A 26,909-nucleotide genomic window follows, 5' to 3' on the forward strand; every position below is an offset into this window, starting at 1 on the left:
TTTTGGCAACTCTGTATGCAACAGTCTTAATTTCCTTTTGTAAACCTTGTTTAATTTCTTCCTAACAGTAATTTGCTGAAAGGCTTTGGAGACTTTCCTGGGCTCTATAAAGAGGCCAGGGAGACAGATTACATGAGCATTTATGCCATATGGATATAGAGCATTTGCCCCCTTCCTGTAGTCGACACTATGTCAACTAGTTACAGAACGCTGGTTTGGTGTAATCGCTGCTTGTGCTGTAGTCATGCAAATGCTGCTTTTACAAGTTCTGGTGTCTGTGAAATGTGGTGAAATTTATAAAGTACCATCCTTCATAAAAATTTGATTGTGCAAACTTTCATTTTTTCATTTTAAAGTCTGTAGCTTTGTAATTGTGCAGTTGAAAGGATTAGCATTTTGCTGATGTCTTTCGTCAGATTTTATGTCACATGGTAGGATACATTACAATCCCCAGTTCAAGCTGATTTCAGCGTCCTTGAAAAGTTGTGTAAGCTGACTTCAGTATCTGAGATGATGGAGCAGGCTAAGAAGGCTTTGCTCAAGCTAGATGATGGGGGTGAGGGAGGAGCGAGCAGAATTCAGTGAAAGAGCAAATGAAATCCCATGGCTTGGAAACAGGAAAGGAGGTCCAGGGGCTGTATAGCTGAGATGTTGTCACAGCTGTTCGTTAGACATTGTTCATCCTTAAGATCCTGCTGGAAGGTGAAGGATAGCTGAGTGATGTCTAGCAGGTAGGGAATCTTTCTTCACCTGCTCTGTCCACTGTCTTCCCTTTCTTGCTCTCCCAGTGTGAGCTGACTTTAAACTACATCATCACACTCGTTCTCTAACTAGCTGCATCCTCCACTGGCTTCCTTTCAAGCGGTTGCTGGATTGTATTTATCGGTTCTCGCCTCTCGTTCTCCATTAGGTAGGCTGGGGGTGATGCTTTAGCATTTTGTTTATATATTTTAATTTTTTTTTAAACGAAGCTGAGATTGTCAGGAGCATACTAGCCATACTTCTGACTGCCTGAGGCGTGCTTTAGTATGTTTTTCAGAGCCTAGTGAGTTGCAGAAGGAGTTTAAATCTCTCTCTCTCCCCTCTCCTCCCCCTGCCTCCAGCCCCAAGGCTGGGAGTGATCTGAATTGGTTGGAAGTTGCATTAATGGGCCCAAATCTTAGAAATCATTATATAATTAAACCTGATATTTTCAGTGACTTAACTTATAAATTAATGGGACTGTTCAAGGAAGCCTGTATGTAGTTGTTGGTACTAGATTGCTTGCAGACAATTATTGTGAAAACTTACTTTATATTTTTCCTTTTTAAGATTTTAAAAAGTAATCCACATTACTAACTCTTCATAATTCTTTTTTGTAAGCCCTGCAAACCATCTTCTGTATGGAAACAGAGCTCTTTGTTTAATTCTCACAAGGCAATACAAGTAAGTAACCCCTTGTTTATAATCTGTAATGTTGTGGTGATGTGCATTTAAGAATTGGTAATATAGTTAGAAAAACAGTATTTTTAAAACAAGTATATCGTAATTGTGATGTTACTACCTCAGAAAACTGATATTAAGAAAAATGAATATCGTTAGCTCTATCTTCTGGCAGTAGATAGTACCATTTAAAATTTTTATGTAAGGGGTTATACAACAGGAAAAAATCTCAGTACCAGTGAATGTTGTGATTTTTCTTAAGCCTCTTGAAGAAGAGATCAGCGTGGGTATGGGCGTTATTTTCCTTAAGCCAGTGTTAAGCTAAAAAAGTTGAGCAAGGTGGATGTATACCTTTTATGTAAAGCCAACCCAAGAATTTATTGTTAGTATAATTGAAGTCTTAAGGGTATGATTGTTATTAGTCCAGATCTAATTATTGGAATAAAAAGAAGTAATAACAGTGTAATTAGCATCACTGTCCACATGATTTTTAGTTTCGGCCCATTTTCTTGGTATTACGCTCACCCTTTGTCATGTTAAAGGGAATGTTTTTCCCAAACCCTTTATGTTTAAGTAGTCAATGTCCCAGGAAAGATGAGACCCAACCAGCCTGTCAGAGCTCACTACAGAGACTCTACTGGACAGCACACTGTATCGGAGGTTGATTTGACTGCCCTATTCAGGGATTCATGGTGATGTTAGCTGGGGAATGAAAACTCCATCTACACAAAGCAGATAAGCAGGCACTTCATTGTAGTGCTGGGTGCTAGGTGGAATCGCCACAAATCAAGCACACCCCATGCCAATTTCACTGTTACTTTTATACACAAAAATTGTAAGGTAATACACTCCCAGTTACAATGATTGGTTAGTGATTTCCGTGTGATTCTAATATCTGTTGTGTCATTCTCTTCTGTTACTACACTTGTGCAGAGGAAGGGTTTTCACCTGAGCAAGGATCTTCTTGACCTGTGGGTGTGTTTTTTAGTATTATAATGAAGGTAGTTCACTTCAGGACACCTTAAAAGTAAGTGTTATGCCAAGTTGGCTGGCTAGATACCTACTTTGCCAGGTTGTCCAATAACTCATCTTACATACAATAGAACTTAGGTGTTCTGGTTATGGTCTAGAGAGTAAGGACTAAGGCTAACATGGTCCAGAGAATAGGGACTTAAAGTAACACCAGCTCAGGTAACAAGCATCACAGCAAGCCATACATCATTGGTTAATAAGTGCTAATATAGTGCTAACATAGAGGCTAACTTCTTAAAATCAAGATGTTCCTATAACTAACTGTTTCACAAACAAACACAAAATATGGAAAGTTTCAGTAAAACTTAAGATAATTTGCAACAATGACAGATTCACTAGTCAAGTCAATTACTCAAGTTTCTGGAAATTCACACAAAACACATTTTATTTGAGAATTTTTATTATACAGATTCATGGCAGGTTAAGGTTAGTCATTGCCGTTGATAGTACACTGACTGTAAGAACAAGTATGAAATAGCATACACACAATCTAATAGCTAATAAAAGCCAGCTGGAGTTAATAATTAAGCACATATAGAGTATAGTTGTTACCCAATAGGCATCCTCATGGGAGAGAAGACAGGTTCAGCCCATCAACTGACCCCAGCAGTTACAGTGGAGTCTTCCCTAACTTCTCCCCTTCCTAATTCCTATATTATTTCTTCGCTTCTAGATGGAGCTTGAGTGACTCTACTCATACGTACTTTTGTTACTGATAGGTGTAGAATTCTCTCGTTTTACCTTTAAAGGTACAGTCAGTAAAAATACGAAGCACATGCTTAGTGAGGGGTGGCTGTACTTTCGAGGTGGGTAGCTTTGAGATGGATGTGTGCTTTAGTATTATAATGAGCAAAGTTCATCTGAGGAAAGTGATTTTGCCAAAGTTGCTGGCTCAACAGCTGACATTTTCACTTTTCTTCATTGGATGGCTACTAGGCAGTTTATCAGTACATGGTACCATCAAGTTCCCCTTCCTGTAGGGAGTACAACAGAGCCTGGCCATGGTATCTCCACTCTGCTCCACTCTCTGTTCAGTTCCTGTTAGTGTGTGCTAAGGTTGCAGGTTGTGTTGCCTGGGGAACTACCTGTGAGTAGATTCCATGCATTTCAGCTGCATTCCACCCTGGAAGAAGCAGCTGCAGTTTCACACTAATTTTTTTTTCAATGTTATAATATAACTTTAGTACTTCATCCACACCCCTCCACTATTTGTCTGGGTGGGTACTAAAGCTGGCACTTTTCTTGCTGTAGTAGTTGGGTTAGAGAGCTGTTGGCGTGCAGAGTCCTTCTCTGGGAGGAAAGTGATGTTCATGGTTTCTTCTTCCTCACTCTAGGATCCACTTGGGGTCACTCTTGTGTCTGCTAACATGCTGTTGCACCTTTGCTCTGTCTCTGTTGTCTACAGCACTCTGTTAACATCTGAATTTACTATACATAGTACATTTTACACGTATTTTTTCTTTGTTACACTTAGTCATATTTGTCCAGATTTGGCATGTCTTTAACTGATCGCTGGTGAATTGTTTATAGCCATGGGGTCTCCAGTCCCAAGCTGGTGCTCCATCTTTTGTCTTCTTCTGCCTGCACTCTTTTGCTGTGTTCTGTGTCTCCTTCAAGGCCTCTGCTGTCATATCTGGCTTGTATTTCTTTATGAGACATCATCATTCTTGGGTCATAAATACCTCATTCTGTATAGATGGCAGTAACAAGCAGTTACTTCACTTAAATCTATGGTTGTACCACACAAAGATGAACAAAAGTAGAACAAATTAGCCATAGACACCTGGTCAGTTAGAAGAATTATTGTCACAGTTAAACAAAGTAAACAAAAACTGAGGCAGGTGAAACTGCAGTTCACCCTGATCAAGACTGAGAAGCCTCAGTCCTGAGGTTTTACAGACTCAGTACTAAGCTTATGGCCTGCTATTGGTGGTGACAATAGTGTATTATAAATAAATATCTGATGGGTGAAATAATTGAGACTGTAACATTTTAATCCAGGTAAGTTTCAGCTAAGTATTATCCGACCATACCTTTACACAGGTGAATGAACTGTTCTTTTATTCACTTCATATTTTTATAGTGCCTTGTATGTCTGGTCTGTAGAGTTTTCTGAATTATAAATAGTAAATACCTCTTCTTCTTTTTCCCTTCCTTCTCTAAGGAGAGCCCTTGCTGATGGAAAGAGAGCCACTGTTTTGAAGCATGATTGGCCAAAGGTTAGTTTCATATACATTTCAAAATTGTCTTTTGTTGGTACTGCAAACCAACACAAGAATGCAAATCTTAATTACAGCTTTGACCCAGGTGGATGTGACATTCTTGTCTGCGTTTTAGCCCTGTAACAGTAAAATGAACACTGTACCTGGTAGTCTTAAGAATTCTGCTTCTGTCAGCCAACTAGAATGGAATCATTTAAGTTGGAAAAGATCTTTAAGATCATTGGGTCCAACTGTAAACCTAACGCATGGTTTGTTTGTATTTGTGTATTAGAAACATTATTTTGACATGCTTCTAAGTCTTGTTATGATGCCAAACCGGCACAGAGTAACTGCTCAAAGACAAATTTTGTCTTTAAGCAGCAAACGTATTTATTTTGTGTAACGTTGGGGAGCTAGTCGATTCACACCAGACAAACTAGCTCCCAAGTTTTCAGTGAAAAGTCAGGTAATTTGTACAGTTTTCATGAGAGTTACAACACCTTTACATTCATATCCATTTGATTTCTACACCTAATTATTCTATTCATAATAGGTGAGATCTAGGTGGAGTAAATCTTTCAACTTTCTTTGTTCAACAGTTTCCTGACTCATGGTCTCCTTATCTCGTTCAGGTCCCCACCTTATCTTTTCTAATTATTCAGAGTCCATTTCTTTACTTTAACATTGTCAGTGGAGCCTTTTCTTATTATTCAGAGTCCATTCCTTTCTCAACACAGAGCATCACCCAGAGCATTGTACCAAACTCATCCTAACTAACTTTTTTAAGACCTTGCTCTGTTTCAGTTACATGGTGTTCTTCATGTGTAAAGACAGAAGAAAACATTTATTACATTGTTGTGAGCAGCTATGTTATTGTAATGCTTTAAATAGAACATACATAGTCCTTACTATAAAAAAAAAGATCCTGACTAATGACCAACGTGTATTTCCCAATATTCTTCACCTAAAGAAGAATAAATTAGGGATAGTTACAAAACTGCAAATTAGTAGTTGAGATTAGGGGGAAAAAACACACTTTTTCAAAGCCAGAGGCTAGATTCTACTGCCAGTGAATTATCTTTCTGTTTGTGTGCCAAGTAGTTGAAAACTGATTATTCATCATTTGACCTGAAGCAGGTGGAGTAGATAAATTTTACATACTCAAAAGTTTTTACTTTATATTGTCTACTGCATCTGTTTCGGATATAAATTGTTTTCTTCTTTGTGTGAATGAATGCTTGAAATTCAAACTTGCATCTGTGTAGGGTCATTACCACTTCTGTAAGGCGCTGTCATTACTGGGGGAACATGAACTGGCTTTGGAAGCTAATGAGAGAGCTCAGGAACTATGCAAGAATATTCCTGGTGGACTTAAGGATCTTATTCAACAAAATTACAAGTTGAAGAAGACATTAGAAGAAATAAATGGTAACTTTTTCTGATTTCAAGATCTACATTGAATATAGCAAAATTCCCTCATTGGTAACTTTCCTATGAAAGTAGCTAATGCCTTTTTTTTTTTTTTTTTCTCTCTTCCCCCCTCCCCCCCCTAATTTTCTATAGGTATTAAACAACACAAACAGAAACCAAAGAAGTCGCTTCTTGAGAAAAAGTAAGCAACTGTCAGGTTTGTTTTTTTAAAATTAGCAATGCTTTGTATAAGATTTCAGTAATACATAGCATAGATACTGCTTGAATTTTGTTGTCTATCAGTAAATAGAAGTGGAAGGAATAAACTTACCAGAACTGCTACCCAGAGTGCAGCCTAGGAGTAAAGAGGAGTTTTAGCAACTAAATAAGCTATCTTGAGTTATGTTCCATGTCCAAGCAATTTCACTCAGGCCTAAGTTTTATCCATGTTGGGAATAAAAGAAAACAGTTAGGTTTTCATGGTTTTTTTCCTCCCAATTTGAAGTACTTTACTGTTGAGGAAATTTGGTGCCTGCAAATCAGTGCAGTCACACCCACTTTTTTGTGTTAACTTTGCTATATAAAGTTTACTAGGAGATTAAGCTGATACGAGGAAATGTATGCGAGCAATTCGTTTTGGCAGTGTGTTTTGCTGACTGACTGGATACCAAGCAAAAATGGACCAAATCAAATGTAAAAAGAAATGTAGTTTTATTATGTTACAGTATAATAAAGGAGAATAGCATGCGGTATGATGAAAGGAAATGCACAATATGATAACAGATATAAGCAATGCGTTGTATCGTTGCTGCAAAGTGTTACAGTGATTAAGAAAAGGATACATCACCAATTACCACCTTAATAACATCATCCAGGCCCACACTTCTGCTGGGAAGCCCCATTACAGCCAGTGTCAGGAATCTTTTGGTAGCTGGGAAGCTTCTACACGGTGCATCCACTTGTAGGTGAGGCTTCTGGCCTAGTCCTGGAGCTTGCCTGCCTTAATATCCAGTGAAAACAAAACTAGCTTATGTAACTAGTGTATGCAAGCTTTTAAGTTTGTGCCAAGTGTAGGCGTACACTATCTCATGATCCATAAGGGCCACACACGCCAGGGATGTTGGCCACGCATCCAAGTGTGGTCGAGTTAACTGTCATGACACAGCTGCATGCATTATTTATTGTCTGGATGGTCCTGCTCACATCCTGCCTGTTCAGGGGGCCCAGAACAAGCACCACCTGTCAAATTTATTAAATGCAATTTAGAGTTGTCCTTGAGCTCACTATCCAAGTTAAACAATTCCTGGTTAAATACATGGTCAAAGACTTTTTCATAAGTTGTAATCAATCATTATTTAATAAACTTCCACCCACAATGGTAAAAAAGAATGCATATCCTAATTTGTAAGAACTTGGTTTTGCTACATCTGTTCTGTGCTTTTGCCACATCTGTTCTCTTTCGGCAAGGCGAAAGCACAGAGTAAGAAAGAATCCATGTTCACAAATTCAGCTAAGTTACAATATATGCTGTAACTTTCGTGTTAAACATTTTCTTGAAAGATCTTTTTGATTATTATTGGCCTGCTTGTAGTGATGTGATAACTGATACTCAGAAACAGTACACTAAGTAAACTACTAAACAGCTTTTTGTAAAACAGAAAATTCTGGAGGAGCTTAAATTTGTTTCCCTTCTATATTGCACTAATAAAATGTGGCCTGCAGCAAGACTGATTTTTTTTCATTAATTACCATTATTACTTTTTTAAAATAAATGTGCAGTAATTCAGTTCCTGTCCCTTTTATAGAAAACAGAGGGGGTTTTTTTGTTAAATTTTTGTATACCTTTGGATGTGCAATTTGAAGGTATAAAAAAATGGCTGTTTGATGAAACCCTTTAAATAAGATTATGCTGTTACACTTTTGTGAGGGGTAGACTTCTTGTATTTGTCTTTTATTTTTTCCCATGATACATGTATGGTACATGTCTTAAATGTGGGGAAAAGACATCAACGTTGGAAGAACTAGAGTTCTCTCTTTTTACATGTCAGAGACTGCAGTTCTTCAGAATCTCATTTAACAATCTCTCAAGAACAAAAAGAAATAGAAAAAGACAGAAAGAGAACACAGTCAGATCCTAAAGATCATCACTGTCATCAATACCGTGATACCAGGGTAAGTTACGCTACAGCTGGCATTACAAGACTAGCAGTGTGTTGGTTTTTATTGTTCTGGAATGTGTTATTTACTGGTGTGGCTGAATTTTTGCAGCCAGTGTGTTTTAATGTTTGTGGACTTTCTCAGCCAATTGCACTTTTCATGTAATACTGAACTACCAAATCTGTGTTCAGAACTCTGGGTTGAAAGGCGGTGGGAGGTGGTTGCTTGAATGAGAAGATGGGGGCTGTATGCTATAGGGAGGAGAGGAGTCTCTTCAGGCTTATAGAAAGGGAGACTGAAGACATGTCTGGTTTTGACTGTCCAGTCCTGCCTGTTAATGTGTTATATGTGTTATATATATATATATATAATATAAAACCATAATGTTAATGTCAGGTGTGGCCTTCCCTTTGGCTTTAGGAGAGGATTCAGTTAATGTGTACTGGTGTAATGGAGTTCAGTGGAAGATTCTTTAGCCAAAGTTAATTAATATACAGGTCTTTTGCTATACTGGAGCATTGTTTTGCACCGATATTGTGATGTTAAGGTATTTGTATGGTTATAGACCATTATTTTCATGCTCTGTAAACAGGTTTCTTTTATATGGGAAAAATGCTAGTTAAACGGTGTATTTATCTAGATTGTATTTAAAACTAGGGTTTTGTGGTTCTCAGATGTGCTTGGCTTGTGTATTTGAAAGAAGTGTAGTATAGTGCTAAAATGCAAGATGAACTTGTGTTATTTTAGTAACTCTTTAATTCTTGAGGTTCTTTCAATTGCAAAGACTGTTCATAAGCACAATTTTTCTACTAGGCTATTTTCATTAACTTAAAGAACCACTGCCAAAGATAGCAGCAAAAGTGGTTTTAGTGAAGCAAGATGATGTAGAAGTGAGGCTTAACAAAGTCTGATGGCAAAGTTCAATCTATTACTCTACTGCACAGAGGATATAATAACGAATCAAAGTTACCAGTGTAAAATCTTAATGCCCTGTGATACAAGGTTATGTACAATAGTGACCATACAAAGATCTGCAGTGGGTAAAGGGTCTCTCAGCCTTGAGGAGTAACCTTGAGCAGTGTCCCAGCTCAAGAGGAGATCACTGCCATACTACCAGCTACTTAGGAGGGAGAGCTCAAAAAAAGTTCATTCAGACTGTCATATTTGTTTAGTCAAATTATATAAGATGGAAGAGGTAAGCATGAGACTCCTTGTACGCACAACTTTGTTCCTTGACCAAATTAGTTTTGGAAGAACCATTTGCTATTTATGTGTTAATTGCATGATCAGTGTTGCAGTTTCCAAGCTCATATACATCAAAGCTTGTCATGCCACCCCGTCCGAGGCCGGGTTTTCAGAGAACAGGTTGAAGCTAGAGAAGTTCATGGCCTTGTCACAGCCTAGGCCTTTACTTACTTTAGAGCCTGAGCCAGACTACCACTAGTTTGATGAAGGAGTCAAATGCATCCATCACAGAAGCTTAATAGAGTAAACTTTGTTCTATGTTCATGGTTGACTTTTGTTCCTGAAAAATAATTAAACTAAGGATACATGTTAGTGAGGATCACCAAAGAAATCCACTAAAAAAGCCTCTAATTTTGTCTTTTAGAAGGTTATTTTGCTGTTAAAAGTGCAATGGCATGCTGTGTTGTCATGGTGTAACCGTGGTAGGCAGCACACCCCCATGCAGCTACTTGCTGGGTGGAAAAAATACCAAGTATAAAAGTGAGAAAACTTGTCTGTTGAGATAAAGACAGTTTAACAGGCAAAGAAAAGCTACACGTGCAAGCAAAGCAAAATAAGGAATTATTTCACTGCTTCCAGGCAGATGTTTAGCAATGTTCTGGAAAGCAAAGCTTTGTCATGTGTAATAGTTACTTGTGAAGACAGGTGCTGTAACTGAGAACTTTCTTCCTTTTCTCCTCCCCCGCCCCCCCCCCCCCCAGCTTTTATTGCTGTGCACATTGCCTGTGGTGTGGGACACCCCTTTGGTCAGTTGGGGTCAGCTGTCCTGGCTGTGTCCCCTCCCAGATTCTCATGCTGCTCGTAGCCTACTTGCCGGCAGGGTGGCACGTGAAACAAAAGGCCTTGATGCTGTGCAAGCACAGGTCAGCAGTACCTAAAATGTCCCTGTGTTACAAACACTGGTGTAATCGCAGATCTGAAACACAGCACCATACAAGCTGCTGTGAGGAGCTTTACCTCTATCCCAGCCAAAAACACTACATGTGTTTTTACTCCTTAAAAAACACACCGCCAAAAAAGGTGGGAAGTTGGTGATTTTGTTGGTGCTTGCCTTGTTTTAGGTGGGTTTTGCTACTGAACGTCAGTGGAATTTCCCAGCTGTTGCTGTCATGGTACCTGGCTCATGGCCAGTATCACGGGGAGCCTGTAAAGTATTCTTGTACATAAATTTTCCTGAGTGGTTTGCTTTGCTAGACGAATGCAGACTGTGACAGTCCTGCTGTAACAGTGTGGAATTAAGAATTTAATTATCAACCTCGAGTGTGCTTACAGACAGTTCTTCTCTTTCACACTAATTTGTAATTTAAAGAAGCATTTGTGCCTCTTTCTGATTGTCTTCACCATTTATTGTAAAGTAACCAATAAATTGTTTGTTATAATTTACCCTATAAAGTATGTTATAAATAAGCTATATAATATGGAAAGTGAGATGATAAATAATGTGAATCTACTAGTAAGGTCAAACCAATTTAGCACACGTGAAAAAACCCTTTCAGGTTTCGGAGGGTGGAGCAGCAAAAAAAAGATTACTTGTTAGTGGGGAAAATGAAACCGATGTACAAGGGACAAAGGGAAGGAAATGAACGTTAGAACTTGTTGAAAAAGAAAGTGATTTACAGAATGCACAAGAAGTGCCTGAAGATTTTTGACTGCCTTACATAAAACTTCCCATCTGCTTTATACTACAAAAATCTTCGTAATGTATGTGTGTAAATTTATCTTCCTTTGGGATGAATATTACTGTGAAAAAGGTTAGTATTTGTCAGGCTAGTAGATAATGTAAATTGATATGAATTTGGAGGGGAAAAAAGTGTAAGTGTACAAATGCACTTTGAGTAATGAAATGGTTTTTCTTTAGGTATTGATTGGGGACATAATATACTGTAGTGTCATTGTGATTTCGATGTTTAAATGTTAGTGGTTTAGGTTTTTTTCTTTGTTTAAATTTAGTAAGTGATACCTTTTTGTTTTTTGTTTTTTTTGTTGTTGTTATCTGTGTAAAACTGAACTAATGTACTTGTCATTAGGTGACTGACATCCAAAGAACAGAAAGCAAAGGCTGGTCTCTGGAGTTTTCACCAAGTGAGTTCATTTTTGCTATTTGTCAAGTCCAAGTCAGTTCTTCCCTTGCTGTTGCCATTATTAATAAACAAAAGTGTATTTAGTGTCATTCTTAAGAGTAAACTATCATGTTTCACTTCTTGTCCTGTTAACATGCAGTTACTTAGAGACTTTTTCTCTCCTGCTTTTGTCTTACTTCCTTCATGCTTTTGTAATTTCAATCTACATGAATTCAAAATTGAAACTGGAACTAAAAAGTAGAACGCTGAGTCACATGCTAAAAATGCTTTCCCTCCTTCTGAGACAGGTACGGGATCTAAACTTGGAGAAGTCTGTGTGTAGTTTCAATATTCACAAATCATTTGTGATTACTAAAAGCTCCTTATAGATCCTTAAGAAAATAATACTGCAGTTAGAGAAGGAGGCCACAAAATATTTGTCAGAGTGGATTTTTAGCTAAAACTTAAGAGGTATAAGTTGGTATGATTGTCCCTTTTTTTTAATTGATAAAGAACCATTTTTTTCATAGAAAGAACTTCCGCTCCCAAAACTTTCACAGTGCCAGAGTTACTTTTCTCTGGTGAAAGTGCAAGCAGTTCTGATATTCAAAGTGAAATCTTTTCTTCAGTTTTGCTTGATTTTTTTTATCATCTACAGCTAAATCTGCTGTAATCGAGAAAGCATAAGCTATTTCCCTGACATTCAGAAATTTTTCTTATTAACTTTTGTATGGAGTACTCCTACTGAATATGGACCAGCTGCATGCTCACTTTGTATTCTAAAGTTGTGACCTCCAAGGCCTGTGGGCCCTGCTAGTCCTGACAGCGCAACGGTCTGAAGTCCTTGGTGCCCAGGTGCCTTGGGCTCTGCATACTTAATACTTGGCTGGATAGGTGCCAGAGTGCAGAGCACTTCAAAATTTGATTTTAGGAAACCAGTGAAGATGTATTACAAAATAGTATTTTAAAATGAGCAGTAGGAGATCTTGCTCTGGTGGACTTTGGACATAAGTGAGCATCTTGAAGAATTAAAGGATTTATTGAGAGGTGGAAAATGTGAGTAAGGCTGCAAAAAAAGTCAAGACCGATTTGTTGAAAAGATGTTATGTGGTAGGTAAAAAAAGCAGTGTTGAAGGAACTTAATGCAGAAACCACAAATCAGAGAAAGGTTTTAGAAAGGGGAAATCAAGCTCTGGAAGACAAAGCAGGTTTGAGGAACTATGTGTAGATTTGTGTGAAGGAGCAAAATGAAATGCGTGGAGGCCACAGAAATTTTGAATGAGTTTGAAGCAAGTGACAACTAAGTGAATCGAAACATTTTACTGAGCAAGAAGGTGTGGTTCAAATAGTAATGGAGTCTGACGACACCTTATAAAACAAAGCTTTATTGAGGCAGTGGAAGAGATGAGGACCAATGTGCCCACAAGGCGACCCACCCAATCACCAATAGCAAACACAGGACTGACTATTCGTGATGCTCTGGCTCCAGCGGGCTGCCAGGGACACTTGGTGTGCAGGTCACCTGGCAGCAAGACCAAATCATACAAATACCTTTTGAATGAGGGTGAGAGTCGTTCTGCCCCTTGGCTGCACTGATAATCGTGGGATTTGAGAGAATCGTACTTTACACGAATAACGTGGGCAGGATGCTGCCCTTGTTGGTTAGGGGGCAGGGTGCCAGCAGTCTGTCTGTGCTGCTGTGAAGGGGCAGGGTGTCAGAAGGATAGCTGATTTTTAGCGAGGTTGAGGAGGGAAGAGAGATAATGAAAGGCTGAATGTTGGGCAGCACTGAAAATTCTTCTAGGCTAGAGATCATAGGACTGTGAAATGTTGCGTTGAATGTAGTAATTTCAAAAAAGCCCATGCTGATTCCATGAGAATTTTTTTTGTTCTTCCTTCCTCCTTCTCCCCCCCCTCAAACTTATTATGTCGGTACTGATGTAGAAGAAAATATTTGATTTGGCTGTGATTTGAAAGGAGGAGTTACACTCTGAATGGCTAGCTGATACAAGTTTGCTGTGGGTGGGGAGGAATAGCTTGTTCTTAGCCTTTGTTCACTGAAAGGCTTAAGACTTGCAGGAGATTTCATGTAAAGTAACTTTATGCCACTATATCTTATCTTAAAGTTACTGTCTTTTTTAATTTCAGTTTTTGTCTGCATGTACTGTTTTTTTGAGCATGTGTACGTTTCTGTTAAATATCTTTGTTCACTCCTAACAAGAATGTCTAGCAAAAGCAATACTACTTCTACTAATATTTTAAAATGTTTGTGGGGTAAGTTAATAATGTTTGCTGTTGAAGTAATGTATCTCTTTAAGTGTTTTAATTATAATTCAGCAAGATTTGCTTGTTAATTTTATTTAAAAGTATTTTTAAAAAAAATCTGAAAGCAGTGTCTTTAAAGTTGGGTGGTATATGTGAGTAGTCATTTCTGTAGAAGATTTTTCAGAAATAATTTTTGTTGAATGGCTTTTAGCATTAGATCACTCAATGAAAAAATAGGGCTGATTAATTCTTTATTCTGATGGTGAGCAGGAAGGCTTGTATTCCTTTATCTTCGATAAGATTTTGTATTGAATGATAGATCGGTTTCTTAAGGGAAAGGAACCTATACAGTGAAGAAAAAGTAATATATCTGTATCTCTAAATGATTAAATAATGATATGCTTGAAGTGTTTTCGGGCTTTCAAAAGGTTTATTGTTTTCCATCACTTAAATGTGTCTCCTATGAGGAATTTGTGATGATTATTAGTGTAACTTCGGAGTTTTTAAAGTGTGTGAACTGTTTCAACAGACACATTGTGACAATTTCAAGAAATGGTTCATGAGATAATTCTGAACATGTTCAGTCTTCATGATACTTGATTTTTGTTCTGGTCAATTTAAATTTAATGTCATTAAGTAATATTTAATGAAAAACTACTTCTGGCACAAGGTGCAAAATGTGTATGCCTATGATTTACCTTGAGAAATGAGTACACGAGATATCTCACTGGCTTGAGTGGGATTACTCAAATGGGTAGATTTTGTATTTTTTCCTCAGTAATTTGTATCTAATTATAGAAAATACTTCTCAGTATCACAAAGTAAACATTTTAAAGCATAGATAGCTAATGAAACATATATAAATGTAATATTTATATATCTATAAATGTAATATCTCTTTTTTCTTTCAACTTTTAAGGTAGTTCAGCGTAAGCACAATAATAAATCAAGCAGTATTTAATGATTTAGGTAGCTGTACCTTATGTTTAGGTTCCAGTGCTCAAATACCTTGAATCCAGGTGCTGGACTGTATGTTGTCTGTGTGATTGTGTCCAATATTAGGAAGCCACAGTTGCCCCCTAAACTGCTTCTGGAAGTTTATAGCTGGAGCTATGCCCTCTTGGAACAGGTAGCTGAGGCAGAAGGCGACATTCCTATATGCCTTGTAAAATCCATTAGGTTTAACTAGCAAAAAAAAAAAAAATCTGCTGCTCCACACACCTTCAGTTTACCATATGTAATAAGGAACATCTGTGATGTGATGCTCAGCAGCACTATAACTGAATGTGCCAGCTGCTTGTTTGTTCCTTACCAGTTCAGAAATGTTGTTTTTTCCTTGTTTGTCTAGTTGTCTGGTTACTAGAAGGCAGCTCTTCCGTACTGGATTTTGTCACTCTTGCTGTTCTAGTCATTAATACCTTGTGAAGTTTGAACTTTACAATTCTTGGTAGTCAAAAATTTCTTGACTTAGTCATGAGTATGCGCGTGCACATTCAGATGCCAATGTTATATTTTAATTGCACAGAAAATGGTTGAGAGATTATTTTGCAGTTAATGGCATACTTCCTGGTTTTGACCAATCACAATACAGTATTAAAACATGTTTTCTTCTTCTTTGTTACTAATGAATTTATTTACTTGGCTTGTAGAGCCCTGTAACTAACCAATGACAGTGTTAGTTCTCTGAAGTTATAAAGTGCATTGGTCAAGTTTTTTGGAGTTAGAAAAGAATCAGTATCACATGATAGATTTTTTTCTTGTCTTTGTGATAGTATTTCCACATCATCAAACATTTTTATTTTGTAATTTATATCAATCCAACTCATACGTTTACATTTCTGAGATTAACATGGGTTGAACTTAATTCCTTTAGCAGTGTACTTTTGAAGTGGCAGACTCCTGTACAATTTTCATACTGATTTCTTTTGCTTGGAGTCCACTTTAATGGTTGTTACAGTATTGTAGAGTCAGATCATATTCTACAGGATTTTAAGATTTTTCTGTTTATTTGAAGTGTCCTTTCCCCTTTATAGGGTTAATAAAATCCTATACTATTTAATAAAAATAATACTGAATTCATACTGTAACACTCAGAGGTGGATTACTGAAAAACTTTGATTGTGTTAGTTTTCCATATTGTAAATGTTTTAAGATACATGATTTAGAACTCACATTTTCTTTACAAATACACTTTTTTCTGTTACAGGTGGTGATCAGTTTGTTTGAAATACTTTTTCTCATTACAGGCCAAAGTCATCAAAACAAAGGAAGGCCAAAATCCAGTCCTGGTGACTCTGAAAAGACAAGGTAAGAAATTTTATTTATGTTTTAATTTATTTTGAGTTATTTTATGTAGCACTTAAAAATGAGTTAATGCAGCTTTGACTTGCTGCTTGCTCTTTACTAATTGCTTTGTTAACGTTGTTTACATACTCTTCAGGGTATAGTTCATGTTAAGATAGCTGATTAAAGTTCACAAAATTCCAGTTTTCATGAAAAGCCTGAGTTATTACTTGAAAACTAAATATTTTCCAACACTCAGTTGAATTTTAGTAAGTGAAGGCATAATTTTAATAACTGCTGTTTAGAAATTTTTGCCCCAAGGTAAGTCACATAGTATAGCTGTAACAAAAAAGTGCTTCCTTTACAACAAAAGATAATAGGAATCTTGTTCCAGTTGTTACATTCAGACTTACACCACGACATAACTCAGGCTCTGTCTTATCTTTAAGGCCCCTTTGTACTAGTTCTACTCAGTGTACCAAATAATTTTAAAACTTCTCTGAGACACTTCATACATTTACTAGGAAGAAGAACTTTGACTGCAAGGAAAGCATTGTAAGTCAGTCTCAGAACTGAATACTAGAAAAGAACTTTGGCTTAAGAGTCCTGTTAATCGTTCGTAGATTGGAATTTTTGCTTAAAACAGAAGCATATATAATTTTAAGTACCTTAATACTTCCTGTAGAACATGCTGAATGTAAATGAACGTTTGACGGTTTGAGGCCAAAATTAAATTAGTTGAAATAAAAAGTACTATAGATTTTATGGGCAAAAAGTTTTGCTTCCATCTGTTACAATGTTTAAAACAGATTTTAACAAAATAAATAATTATTTCCAGTGATATTGGGGCCAACATGCTCCAGACAGGTGGGAGGAAATTGCTGCATTTATGGGTGATTCCATATGCCAATGTATTTCCTCATCTAGTAGATAGTTAAGGAGTAAAGAACTGTTTCTGCTGACTTATTTGTAAGATGACTGAAGCAAATGATGACTTACTACATAAGGACATGTAGAAATAGAAGCTTTCAGTAACTTGAGCTGTGAAATAGGACAAATTAAGCTGACTGTACTTTCTTGCTTGTATGTTTCAGCTAGTGTTTTTAGTTGTGTTTAGGATGATTAAAAACAGATGAGGGGTACAGCAAAATAAGCTGTTTACATTGAAATAGAAAAGTTTTCATGAAGTGCTAATTTTTTAAGGCAGATTTCTCATGTAGAAGAGTCCAAACCTTTAGGAAACCTGGGAGCTGAACTGGATTGTCCCCAGTCCTCATCAAAGTATGACCACAAAACCTACCATCTTTTAATCTCTATTTACAATACTTCCTCCCCCAACTCTGTTTTGAATACCGCTGTATCTAGGATATTTGAAACTTAGTCATAAGAGAGGTTATTTATGTTATTTAACTGGGTTGCTGTTGACTTCTTTATCCTTCCATTTGAAGAGAGGAGGGAAACATTAGAATTCACAATGGGAACAAATCCTCTTTAATGTAACTAAACCATCTACACAATTGCTTCTCTCAAGGCAAAGTTTGTTAGACCTACAAAAAACATGATGTATCTCAAGAAGTGAGATGCATGATCAGTTACAATCTTGCCTCCATCTCTGTAATTAGCGGGTTTGCTTCTAAAAATCTAGGGCATCCTCTGACACTGCAAAGAATTTATCTCAGATGAGCATTTGATGCCTTTGAACGTGGGACAGAACTGCATGTGTATTAGCAAAAGACTATATAGAAGTATTAAGCCTTGGCTAGCAATCTTAGCATTGAGGATTTAGAGTATTAAGCAATATTTTACCACTTCATTGTACTGGCTACGTTCTATAGTTTGCATGGTGTTTCTGCTGCAGTAGTGGAAAAGAAGAGCTGAGAAGAACAGATCTGTTTCTCTCTCCTCTGCTCTCTCTGCCCCTACCATGCGTAGCTGCTACATATGTTTGATTTTAAGTGGTAGTTGTGCTAGGATAAAGGGTCTTATACTTAAGAAGAGTAGAAAAGGGGAAAGAAGCCTAAGCACCTTCTTATACTGCTGCCTTTGGTGTAGGGAAGTTCTCTAGTCACCTGTTCCGCCCCTCAACTCAGCTGAGAATAAGGTGAAGATAAAAGAAGGCAAATAAAATGATAGAGAAGACTGCTACTTCCCTGAAGCCCTGGTGATTCCTGAGCCAGAAGTATACAAACTATATGAATAGCATCATAATTCTTCATAGTATTATAGTACTTGCTACCTGATTGTGCAAGTGTGCCATAATAATCTCTAGCATGTAGCCGAAAGTGATGTGGTTGATAAAAGCACTGAAGTTTCTGTTTCTTGAAAGTAAGACTATATATAAAGTACATGTACAAACTCATGATGCCATTGTCATGTTATTTGTAGAGATCACCTTGATTTGAAGATAGAGTCTAAAGCCATACAGGATAAACTCTTCTGTACTGTGCAACAGGTAACTGGGAATTCATCAGCATAAAACCTTGAGTGTAAACGACCTTTTAGTACCACTGTTCAAAATCTTGGTTCATTCAGGAATTTAACACTTCATGCTTAGCATTACTTTTATCAGGAGACAAAGATTATATGATTACGCTGATTGATACTGTCTTGTTGCTGGTAGTCATCTTTTTGCTTCTCCTTCCCCTCCTGTAAGACCTCACACTGGAAATTAGTGTAACGAAACTCAGTATAGTCATAGAATAACTTCGCTAAACCCATGAGTTAGTAATGTAGCTCCTTTGTATCTTAATTCATAAGAAAAATGACAAAAATCACTGGAAATCATTCTGGGATTTATAATACTTCTCCCAAAGTTTTGACTAAATATGTTTTCCTCTGTCTGATTATATATATTTGAAAATAATCATAGAACATTTTGTTGGAATAGCTGTTGAAAATGCTATAAAATTTATAAATTGAGAATTCTCCTTCTCAGGCCTTATGAGCAATGAATGTTGAGTATCCCAAAGTTCTTGAATGAAATCATGGAGACATACATAATTAATCATTTCTTCTCTGTTAATTTGGGGAAGCAGATACTGGAAACTCTATTCTGATTAATTACTTTGTAAGACATAACTGGAACCTGAAGAAGGTGCAGGTTCTGCCCTTATTTTCTTGAAAATACCTGTTTTTGTAAGGCTAATGCATTATTAGTATTGAAAGTAACATTTTTAGTTGGCTTAATCAGCTTCACGTGTTACTAGCTTAACATTAAATTAATATAATTTGTCCTGTTCTATAACTCTGTGCTCTGACATCATTAACTTGTAGCATTAGTTCTAGGAAATTAAAATAAGTCTTAATCATGTTTTTCGTTAGCTCATTTCTGCATTTTGATCTTTTCTTTATCTATTTGTAGTTTCCACTGTCCCTGCCACTTTTGTTTGTAACTGTTATTAGATCATGAGTATTTTCTTATGTTTGTCCTTCTTAGTCAGTTGACAGGACGAAGACAAAATAAAATTGAAATTCATAGATGCTTAGGAAAATATTCAGGACATAAATTTAGTATATCAAAAGTGTAATTCAGTTCACAGGAATACAGTTAAGTACTCCATTGGAATAACGTTACAAAAATAGGGCAACTCAAAAGTTATGTTCCATTCTCAGCAAATGTTCCCACTCTTTCAGTTTTTCTCTGCCCCTGTCTTTAGAATCCCAGGCTCAAATGCTGGCATATGGGACAGAGGGGAGGAAAAGGCAGTTAGGTAATCCTGCTTCATAGGCTTTTTGTTCATATTGAAAATTAATTCATACTGAAATGATGCAGTGGCCTAAAATACATAGGTGGGCCTCCTTGTTACTCTTGCTTTTTACTTATGATTGCAGGATTAGGTGTTGGAGGAGCTTCTTAAATAGTCAGATTACTTCTACCCTGCCACGGTGATCTGCTCCTGAAGCTAACTTTATTTTAGTGTTTCAACAGATCAAGGGAATGGAAGTTCTTAATTCTGCAGCTGCTTGTCTTGATTTACAGTTTCACTGCTGGAAATTCCCTCAGACTTCAGGAAGTATCTGTAGTGAAAGGCTAATAACATAATGCATTCTGAAACCTTCTAACATTAACGATTAACCTAGATGGAGAGAAAGTGTAGACAGAAAGGAATAGTTCTCAGGTTTGTCAAAAATGTTTGTACACAAAATAATGTACAAGTGAGGAAGAGCGTAGGTCTGGGTTTGGCGATTTTTTCATATGTCAGAAGGATTAAAATGATGCTTGAACTATACTTGAAACTTTCTGGAGAGAAAAGGGTATAACCTTAGAACAAAGCCTAGATTTTTAAGAGATTAGCAGCAGTAGGTCCATGAAAAACTTAAGTTTTTAGAAGTTGAATTTAAAACAGCTTTATAAAAATGTACCTGATCTGCTGCTTTAAAAGTGAAGTTGTGATAAAACTCCAGGAATTACACAATATTAACAGTTGTCTGTTGGGTAAGTATTTTAGCAAATAGCTTGCTTGCTTTAAAAAAACCCACAAAGCACGAACCCCAAAGGAAAATACTTTTTTCTCTTGGACTTACTGTTTTCCTAAATATTTTAGGTGGATTTAGCTATGTTGCCAGAAGATGTTAAATCCCTTGTTTGTGACGGTTATACAGCCTTGATGGACCAGCGATGTCACAGTGCTGAACGAGCCTTTTCGCAATTGTTGAGCATTCTAAATCCTTCAGAATTAAAGGTAAGCTTAGAAAAATAACCTAGTTTATCAAAGTAATTGAAGGTTATGCTTTCATTGCAGTATTTCATTCTTTCCTTCCACCAAAATAGTCATTATTACTGTGTTGTTGCCGGTGATGTTGATTACAATGCCAGGTGTTTCACTGATAAGTATGTCAAGGAGCTTACAAATGAGAACAGGATAAAAAACCCAGTAGTAGCATAGGATGTATTTCTGTAATGTTCAGCATACACGTGCATTTCTAGATGCAATCTGAAAAATATTTAGCAAAATAATATTCTTATAAGAACAAACCAAGATGCTCTTACCAAATATCTTATTTGTCCATTGTCAGCTTAACCTTTATTCTTAATAAGGTAGGGTAAAAAGAATTTATATTCTCAGGTCAGGTAACTCTTTGACAGCAAATACTGTGAAATTTTGTGTATATATATCTCTAGCCAATCAGTCATTGACTGACATTTGTTCTTCTGGATTTCTTTAAATTATTGTACTCTAGTATTAAGTTTTGTGTGACAATGTGTGTGCACATGTGTTGCTGTGTTTCAAGCTCTCATTTTAGTAAGGGCTATTGCAATGCCAACAAGTAAGCCTGTCCGAGGAAGTAGTGCACCGATCCATCTGGAATTTTGACCTAGTTTATTAGGAAGAAAAAGGTTGAGAAAAGGTGGTGGGTTTTATTTAAAAGAAGAAAAAATCTGCTCAGTTCTGAACATGAAACGTAGCAAAGACACACTGGACTTCATGAAGTCAACATAGTAAGACCTGTAGTTACAGCTTTTCTAAGAGCAGACATTTCAGGATGTATCACTTTGAAATGCATAGGGGTACCAAATGACCAGCAGTAAAGCTGTAGTTAACCTTTACTTTTTATGTTAGTTGTAACATAAATCTGGTTAGAGGCTATGATAAGAATGATGAGAAAAGAGTTTTCTAGCTCTGTTGCAGTGAAGATCTTCAATTCACAATATACAGTAATGTTCTAGCTACCAGAAAAGTGTTTTTGTGGGTGTTACTACTATAATTTGGCTCTATTTGCAGCAACTGAATCTTCATATTATTAATTATGTTGTAATCATCTATGGACATGCCACTGCTCTTCTTGGAATAGGACAGCCTGAGGTATGACATTAAGCCACTATATTGCTTTTATTCAAAATTCTAGTTCAGGTAGTTGGCCATTTGTTTTTGTCTCTTCTTAAGAGACATAAAATTAGTGGGGAAGGAAAACTTTAAATTTTAGAATAATACAGTTTAATAAATAAATAATAAATAAATACAGTAAAATAAAAGACTAGATCTTTAATGGTTTTTGATAAATTAAGCAACCAAATAAAATTTCTTTTTAAGTTTTCAAATGAGATTCCTAAGTATTAATGAAGTATAGTCAATTATTTTTCTTCTACTTTGTTGTAATGTATTTATACATTAGTGGTTTTGATGCAAACATTCTTCTTTCAAAACAAAAGAAAGAATGCTTTTGGTTTTCGAAAACACCAAAACAAAAGTGTGGGTTGTTTGGGGTTTGTTTTTTTTTTTTAATTTTTTCTGCAGTTTTAAAACTGTTCAGTGTCTTCCAATGAATTTTAAAACGTCTGGGTGGTTGTAGCTCAGTGAGATCAATCATTTAATTTCATTATTTCAGAGGGAGCCCTTATTTACTGAGTAAGTTGCCATTTTTATAAAAAGGGAAGCCTTTGTGTGTGATCATAGAGTTGCTTAATTCCCTTTACGGTTCAGAAGTGATCAAAGAATAGGGCATACTGACCCACTCTACTGGAGCAAGAAAAGGAGAGGGAAAGTCAAAAGCTTCTGGCAAAGTGCCACATATTTTTGTCTTAAATTTACTTTGAAGGCATTGACAAAGGCTGAAGACCAGTTTAAGAAAATAATTGAACAGTACCAGGAGGAAAGATTTGGTTGTTTGGCATACTATGGAATTGGAAAAGTGTACCTCAGACAAAACAGGTTGGTATAATACTTTCATTTGAGAAACCGTGATGTAGGGTTTTTTTAAATTATTCTTTGTTAATCACTGATTCATACATCAGACTGAGTTATTACAACTTTAAGTTTGTTACTGCTAAGAATCTGATGGAAGCCGCTGAATCAAGCGGACTCCAGGGCATGGGGATATGACTGATCAGCACACCCCTGCAGTGGAGGAGAGTTCATAGATGAACTACAAAAAAACAATGATCTCAGGGAGAAATGTATCTTAAAGAAAGCTTAACTTATCTCAACACTAGGGAGACTGGAGGGTAACCTTGGTTTTAGATTAAGCAGCTGCACCAGTGAGTCATCTGGTTCCCTGAGATAATGTCTTCCTGAGGTAGCCAGACCAGCATGGGGGAGAGGAGGGGAGTGTGCATGTGGCTTAGCTGAACATAAAGTGCAGAAACTGGGTAAGTACTGATAAACTCAAGAGCAAAGGGCTTGAGCTGGCTTCAGCCCACGTATTCCTGGCGGTACTTCTTCCCAGCATCCTGATGGTAAACGTATAGAGACCGGTAACAGGAATCATGTTTGTATTGATTCGATAGTGTATTGCAATTGCTATGTTATGCTTGTGTTGTGATTTCAGTATATCACTGTATTGCTCTACTTAATCAAAATCCCCTGTAATGGGTTGACTGGCTGCCAGATCCTCATCCAGCTGTGTTCCCACTCCCCCTTCTCAACAGAAGAGGGGGAGAAAATAAGACGAAAAAGCCCAGGGGTTGAGAAAAAGACAGGGAGATCACTTGCTAATAACAGTCATAGGCAAAACAGACTCAGCTTGAGGAAAAAGAATTTAATTTATTGTCTGTTAAAATAGAGTTGGATGGTGGGAAACAGTAAAAATCACCTTTCCCCTACCCTTCCTTTATCCCAGGCTCAACGTCGCTCCCTCATTCCTGACTCCTCTGCTTTCCCCTCCTCCCCAGAGTTGCCCAGAGGGATGTGGAATGGGGGTTGTGATCGGTCTGTAACAGCTCCTCTCTGCTGCACCTTCCTCCATGCCCTCCTCCCCTGCTGCTGTATGGGCCCTCTCCGCCAGCCTGAGTTCCTTTGGGGCATGTCCCCCTGCTCTAGCAGGGAGCTTCCATGGCTGCAGTGCAGATACCTGCTCCAGCAGGGTCCTCTCAGGCGCTGTAGGAGAACGTGTGCTCTGTGCCTGGAGCACCTCCTCCCCTCCCCCTTCTTACCTTGGTGCTTGAAGGGCTGTTTCTCACACTTTGTTTTTTCCTTACTCCTCACAGCTGTGCAGCAAGTTTTGTCTTTTCTTACCCATGCTTTCCGTGAGGTGCCACCATCTTGCCTGAGGGGCTCAGCTGTGCCCCGTGGTGGGTTTGCTGGAGCCAGCTGGGGTTGGGGCAGCCCTGGCCTCTCCTTGCAGAGGCCGCCCCTGCAGCACTGCTGCCCCCCCCTCCCAGCACAACCTGGCCACATAAACCCAGTACAGTGCCAAATAAATAAGTTTAATATCAAACTGTAAACCCTTCTTATATGCAATATCTAAAAGCACCTGGTCAGAGTGTGTTGCAAACTGAGAGGGGATTCCTCCTTCCACAGGGTAGCCAGGTGCAGTCATCTGAGGCCCAGGAGATGTCTGTGTCCCAGTCCCACAGATGCAGCTCGTTTCCCTAGTTTTGACTCCTAGGCTGCATGTGTCCCAAAGGGGTGCATAAACACACACATGACAGCGCAGCTGAGCTGCCTAGACTACCCCAAGCAGAGGAGCTCCCATGTAAAACTCATTTAAAACATAAATATAGGCAGCAGAGTCCTGTGCCTCTTCCCTGGCTGATCAGGGTTGAAGGTCAGTCATGAACATACACATGTCCTGACTCTCTGTATTGACAGGCACACCCAGGGTCATGGGTCCCCTGAATGTCAGTGCAGCCTCTCAGCCTGCCTCACATCTGGACTCTGGGCAGGCTGGCTTACTGGCTTACGCCTTCAGTCTTTTATACTGAAGAGTCCTTAAACAGATAACTTAACGAACTGGTGGTCTGTTTGTTTCTAATAATGTTTTATTAATCTGGGCTCAGTGCAAACCCTGTGGAACTCGGAACTGACTTTACATAAAGCTACTGTGATGTCTTTACCTAGGTACTCTTTCATTCCACAGATCATATTCTTGCCCCCTCCTCCCCCTCATAAAGTAAATTGTGAAGAGTATGATACGTAGAAGTTACTCATATATGATTTGAATGTGTTGTACCTGTTTCAAACTTCAGATTTTCAGATGCACTCGATCAGTTCATGAAATCGCAAACAATGGTTAATCACAAGATTGTACCTGGAGTATTAACTTGGCCCACAACATCTCAGGTCATTGAAGAGACACGGATAGAGAATTTACAGGTATGTTTCAAAATAAAATACAAAAAAAAAGGGGAAAAAAAGGCATAAAAGGCAAAAAAACCCTGTTCTGTCAGATGGCCTTTCAAAAAAATAAAAAGGTTGTCATCCTCCCATCTTCCTCCCTGGCCCCCCGTTGTCAAGGCCAAACAGAAATGGGGGGTGAAAGGGAGGTTTCAGTCTGGAGCAGCCAGCACAAGTGCTGCTGCTCATTGTCTAGAGTATTGTCAGCACCGAGGCTTGGTCTTTGTAGAGCAGAACTCTGAGGACAAATTTGAGCATATGGGAAGCATCCCATTTACAGCACGAAGGTGGGGGCTCTGTGTCAGGCTCTATGCTTGGGTATTTCCATTTAATAATACTGTTCTAATCTGCTCCAAGTGTTTCATTATGTGTTGACTTCTTAGTTGCACATTACTGAGCATTAAGTAGATGTATTATATACAGTGTAATGCTAGAGTGAACCAGCTAAAAATTCAAATTAGCAAAAATGTGAAGTTGAAAACTGCAGTAATCATGCTGTATTTAAAACCAAGTAGGAGAGTTTGACCATGTAGTTCTTGGTTGATGCAGTGGGAGTTGTATGGTAAAATTCACTCTTTGACTTGAAACATCTGACTTGTGGATCTGACACTACAAATTGCTTTCTCACACTCCACAGCTCTTTTTAATTATTATTACTGTTACTGTTTTTAAACTATAATTGAGTCACTGTTATTTGTTAAGGGTTTCTGGATAAACCATGTCATGAGAGGTAAGATGCGTGAGCTGCTCTGCATGGATGCAGTTTGACATAGTAGAACTTGCTAGGTTATTCAGTGTATGAACTTGGCTATACTATACTGACCTGCTTCATTTCTGGTAGAAGCAACAGTACTGTTGTTTCTGAAACCAAAACTGACCTAAAGATTTCTCACAGATCCCCAGCTGACACCACAGTAGTCTGGCCACAGTGATACGTTGGTGGTCTGGGACTTCTAGAGAATGTAATACAAATACCTGAAAGGCTGTAATTGGTGGTCTGTTTGTTTCTAATAACGTTTTATTAATCTGGGCTCAGTGCAAACCCTGTGGGACTCGGAACTGACTTTACATAAAGCTACTGTGATGTCTTTACCTAGACACTATTCAGGGAGATCTCTGTAGCTCCAGTGCAGAGTCAGGTCTGAGCTGTCCCTGGGAATGTACGTGATCCTGTAATCTGTGGCATAGGAAGGCATGGACCCCAAGTCAGTGAAGAAGTGAGATCGTTTATTGCATACAAGTGCTAGTTATATACAAACGCTTATCTACCCAAGTTCTGCCCTGGAATGTGCCAATGTGCATTAAGGCACCTGGGAATTTGTCTATGTGTAGCAAAGCAGTTACTTATTCAGAGCTGTTCACACGCTTGTGGTTTCGCTGCCAAATTTGTCTGCTTATCTGTACACTAACAGTTCTGCCAATTCAACCTTGTTTCTCTACAAGGTCAACTTATTTTAGTCCCTTACAATTCCCCCTTTTTTGTTAGTTGCGATAAGGCAAAGGTTGCATGCAGCTGGGTGACCATGACTTGATTCGTGCTATGGTCAAATAAGCACTGAACACAAAAAAAGAGGCATGGGAGACATAAAACAAACATCAATCGGGCAGTTAAGGCGGTTATTATAAATCCTGCAATATTTTTGATCCACGGTCTGAAGTTTCCCAGCCATGAGAAAAGTCCAAAGCCATCCCACCCCTGGCTTTGCTGTAAATCTTTAAGGCTTTGAAGTTTTGTATGCTTGTGTGAATTGATTCAGAGTGGTCACTCAGATTCATGCAAC

At 37.9% G+C, this 26,909-nt stretch overlaps 1 protein-coding gene across 9 annotated transcripts in view; it reads left to right on the forward strand.

The window, feature by feature from the left end:
• TTC3 (tetratricopeptide repeat domain 3) overlaps nt 1–26,909 on the forward strand; it is a 68,898-nt gene that overhangs the window by 11,686 nt on the left and 30,303 nt on the right. For 6 of the 9 annotated variants that reach the window (XR_005102505.1, XR_005102506.1, XM_037376506.1 and 3 more), the window contains exons 10-21: nt 1,363–1,425; nt 4,619–4,673; nt 5,921–6,083; nt 6,219–6,267; nt 8,114–8,237; nt 11,495–11,549; nt 16,039–16,099; nt 18,461–18,527; nt 20,620–20,757; nt 21,799–21,879; nt 22,613–22,725; nt 24,981–25,107. Coding sequence is in view for 7 of the 9 variants with exons in the window: in XM_037376506.1 (XP_037232403.1) it covers nt 1,363–1,425; nt 4,619–4,673; nt 5,921–6,083; nt 6,219–6,267; nt 8,114–8,237; nt 11,495–11,549; nt 16,039–16,099; nt 18,461–18,527; nt 20,620–20,757; nt 21,799–21,879; nt 22,613–22,725; nt 24,981–25,107 (1,096 nt within the window). In the remaining 2 variants the exon portion in view is untranslated. Of the gene's footprint in view, nt 1–1,362; nt 1,426–4,618; nt 4,674–5,920; nt 6,084–6,218; nt 6,268–8,113; nt 8,238–10,981; nt 11,219–11,494; nt 11,550–16,038; nt 16,100–18,460; nt 18,528–20,619; nt 20,758–21,798; nt 21,880–22,612; nt 22,726–24,980; nt 25,108–26,909 lie in introns of those variants that run through there. The other 3 variants (XM_037376503.1, XM_037376504.1, XM_037376505.1) reach the window with 3 other exon arrangements.

The sequence above is a fragment of the Falco rusticolus genome, chromosome 2 (genome assembly GCF_015220075.1).
Source record: "Falco rusticolus isolate bFalRus1 chromosome 2, bFalRus1.pri, whole genome shotgun sequence".
Classification (NCBI taxonomy): Eukaryota; Metazoa; Chordata; class Aves; order Falconiformes; family Falconidae; genus Falco; species Falco rusticolus.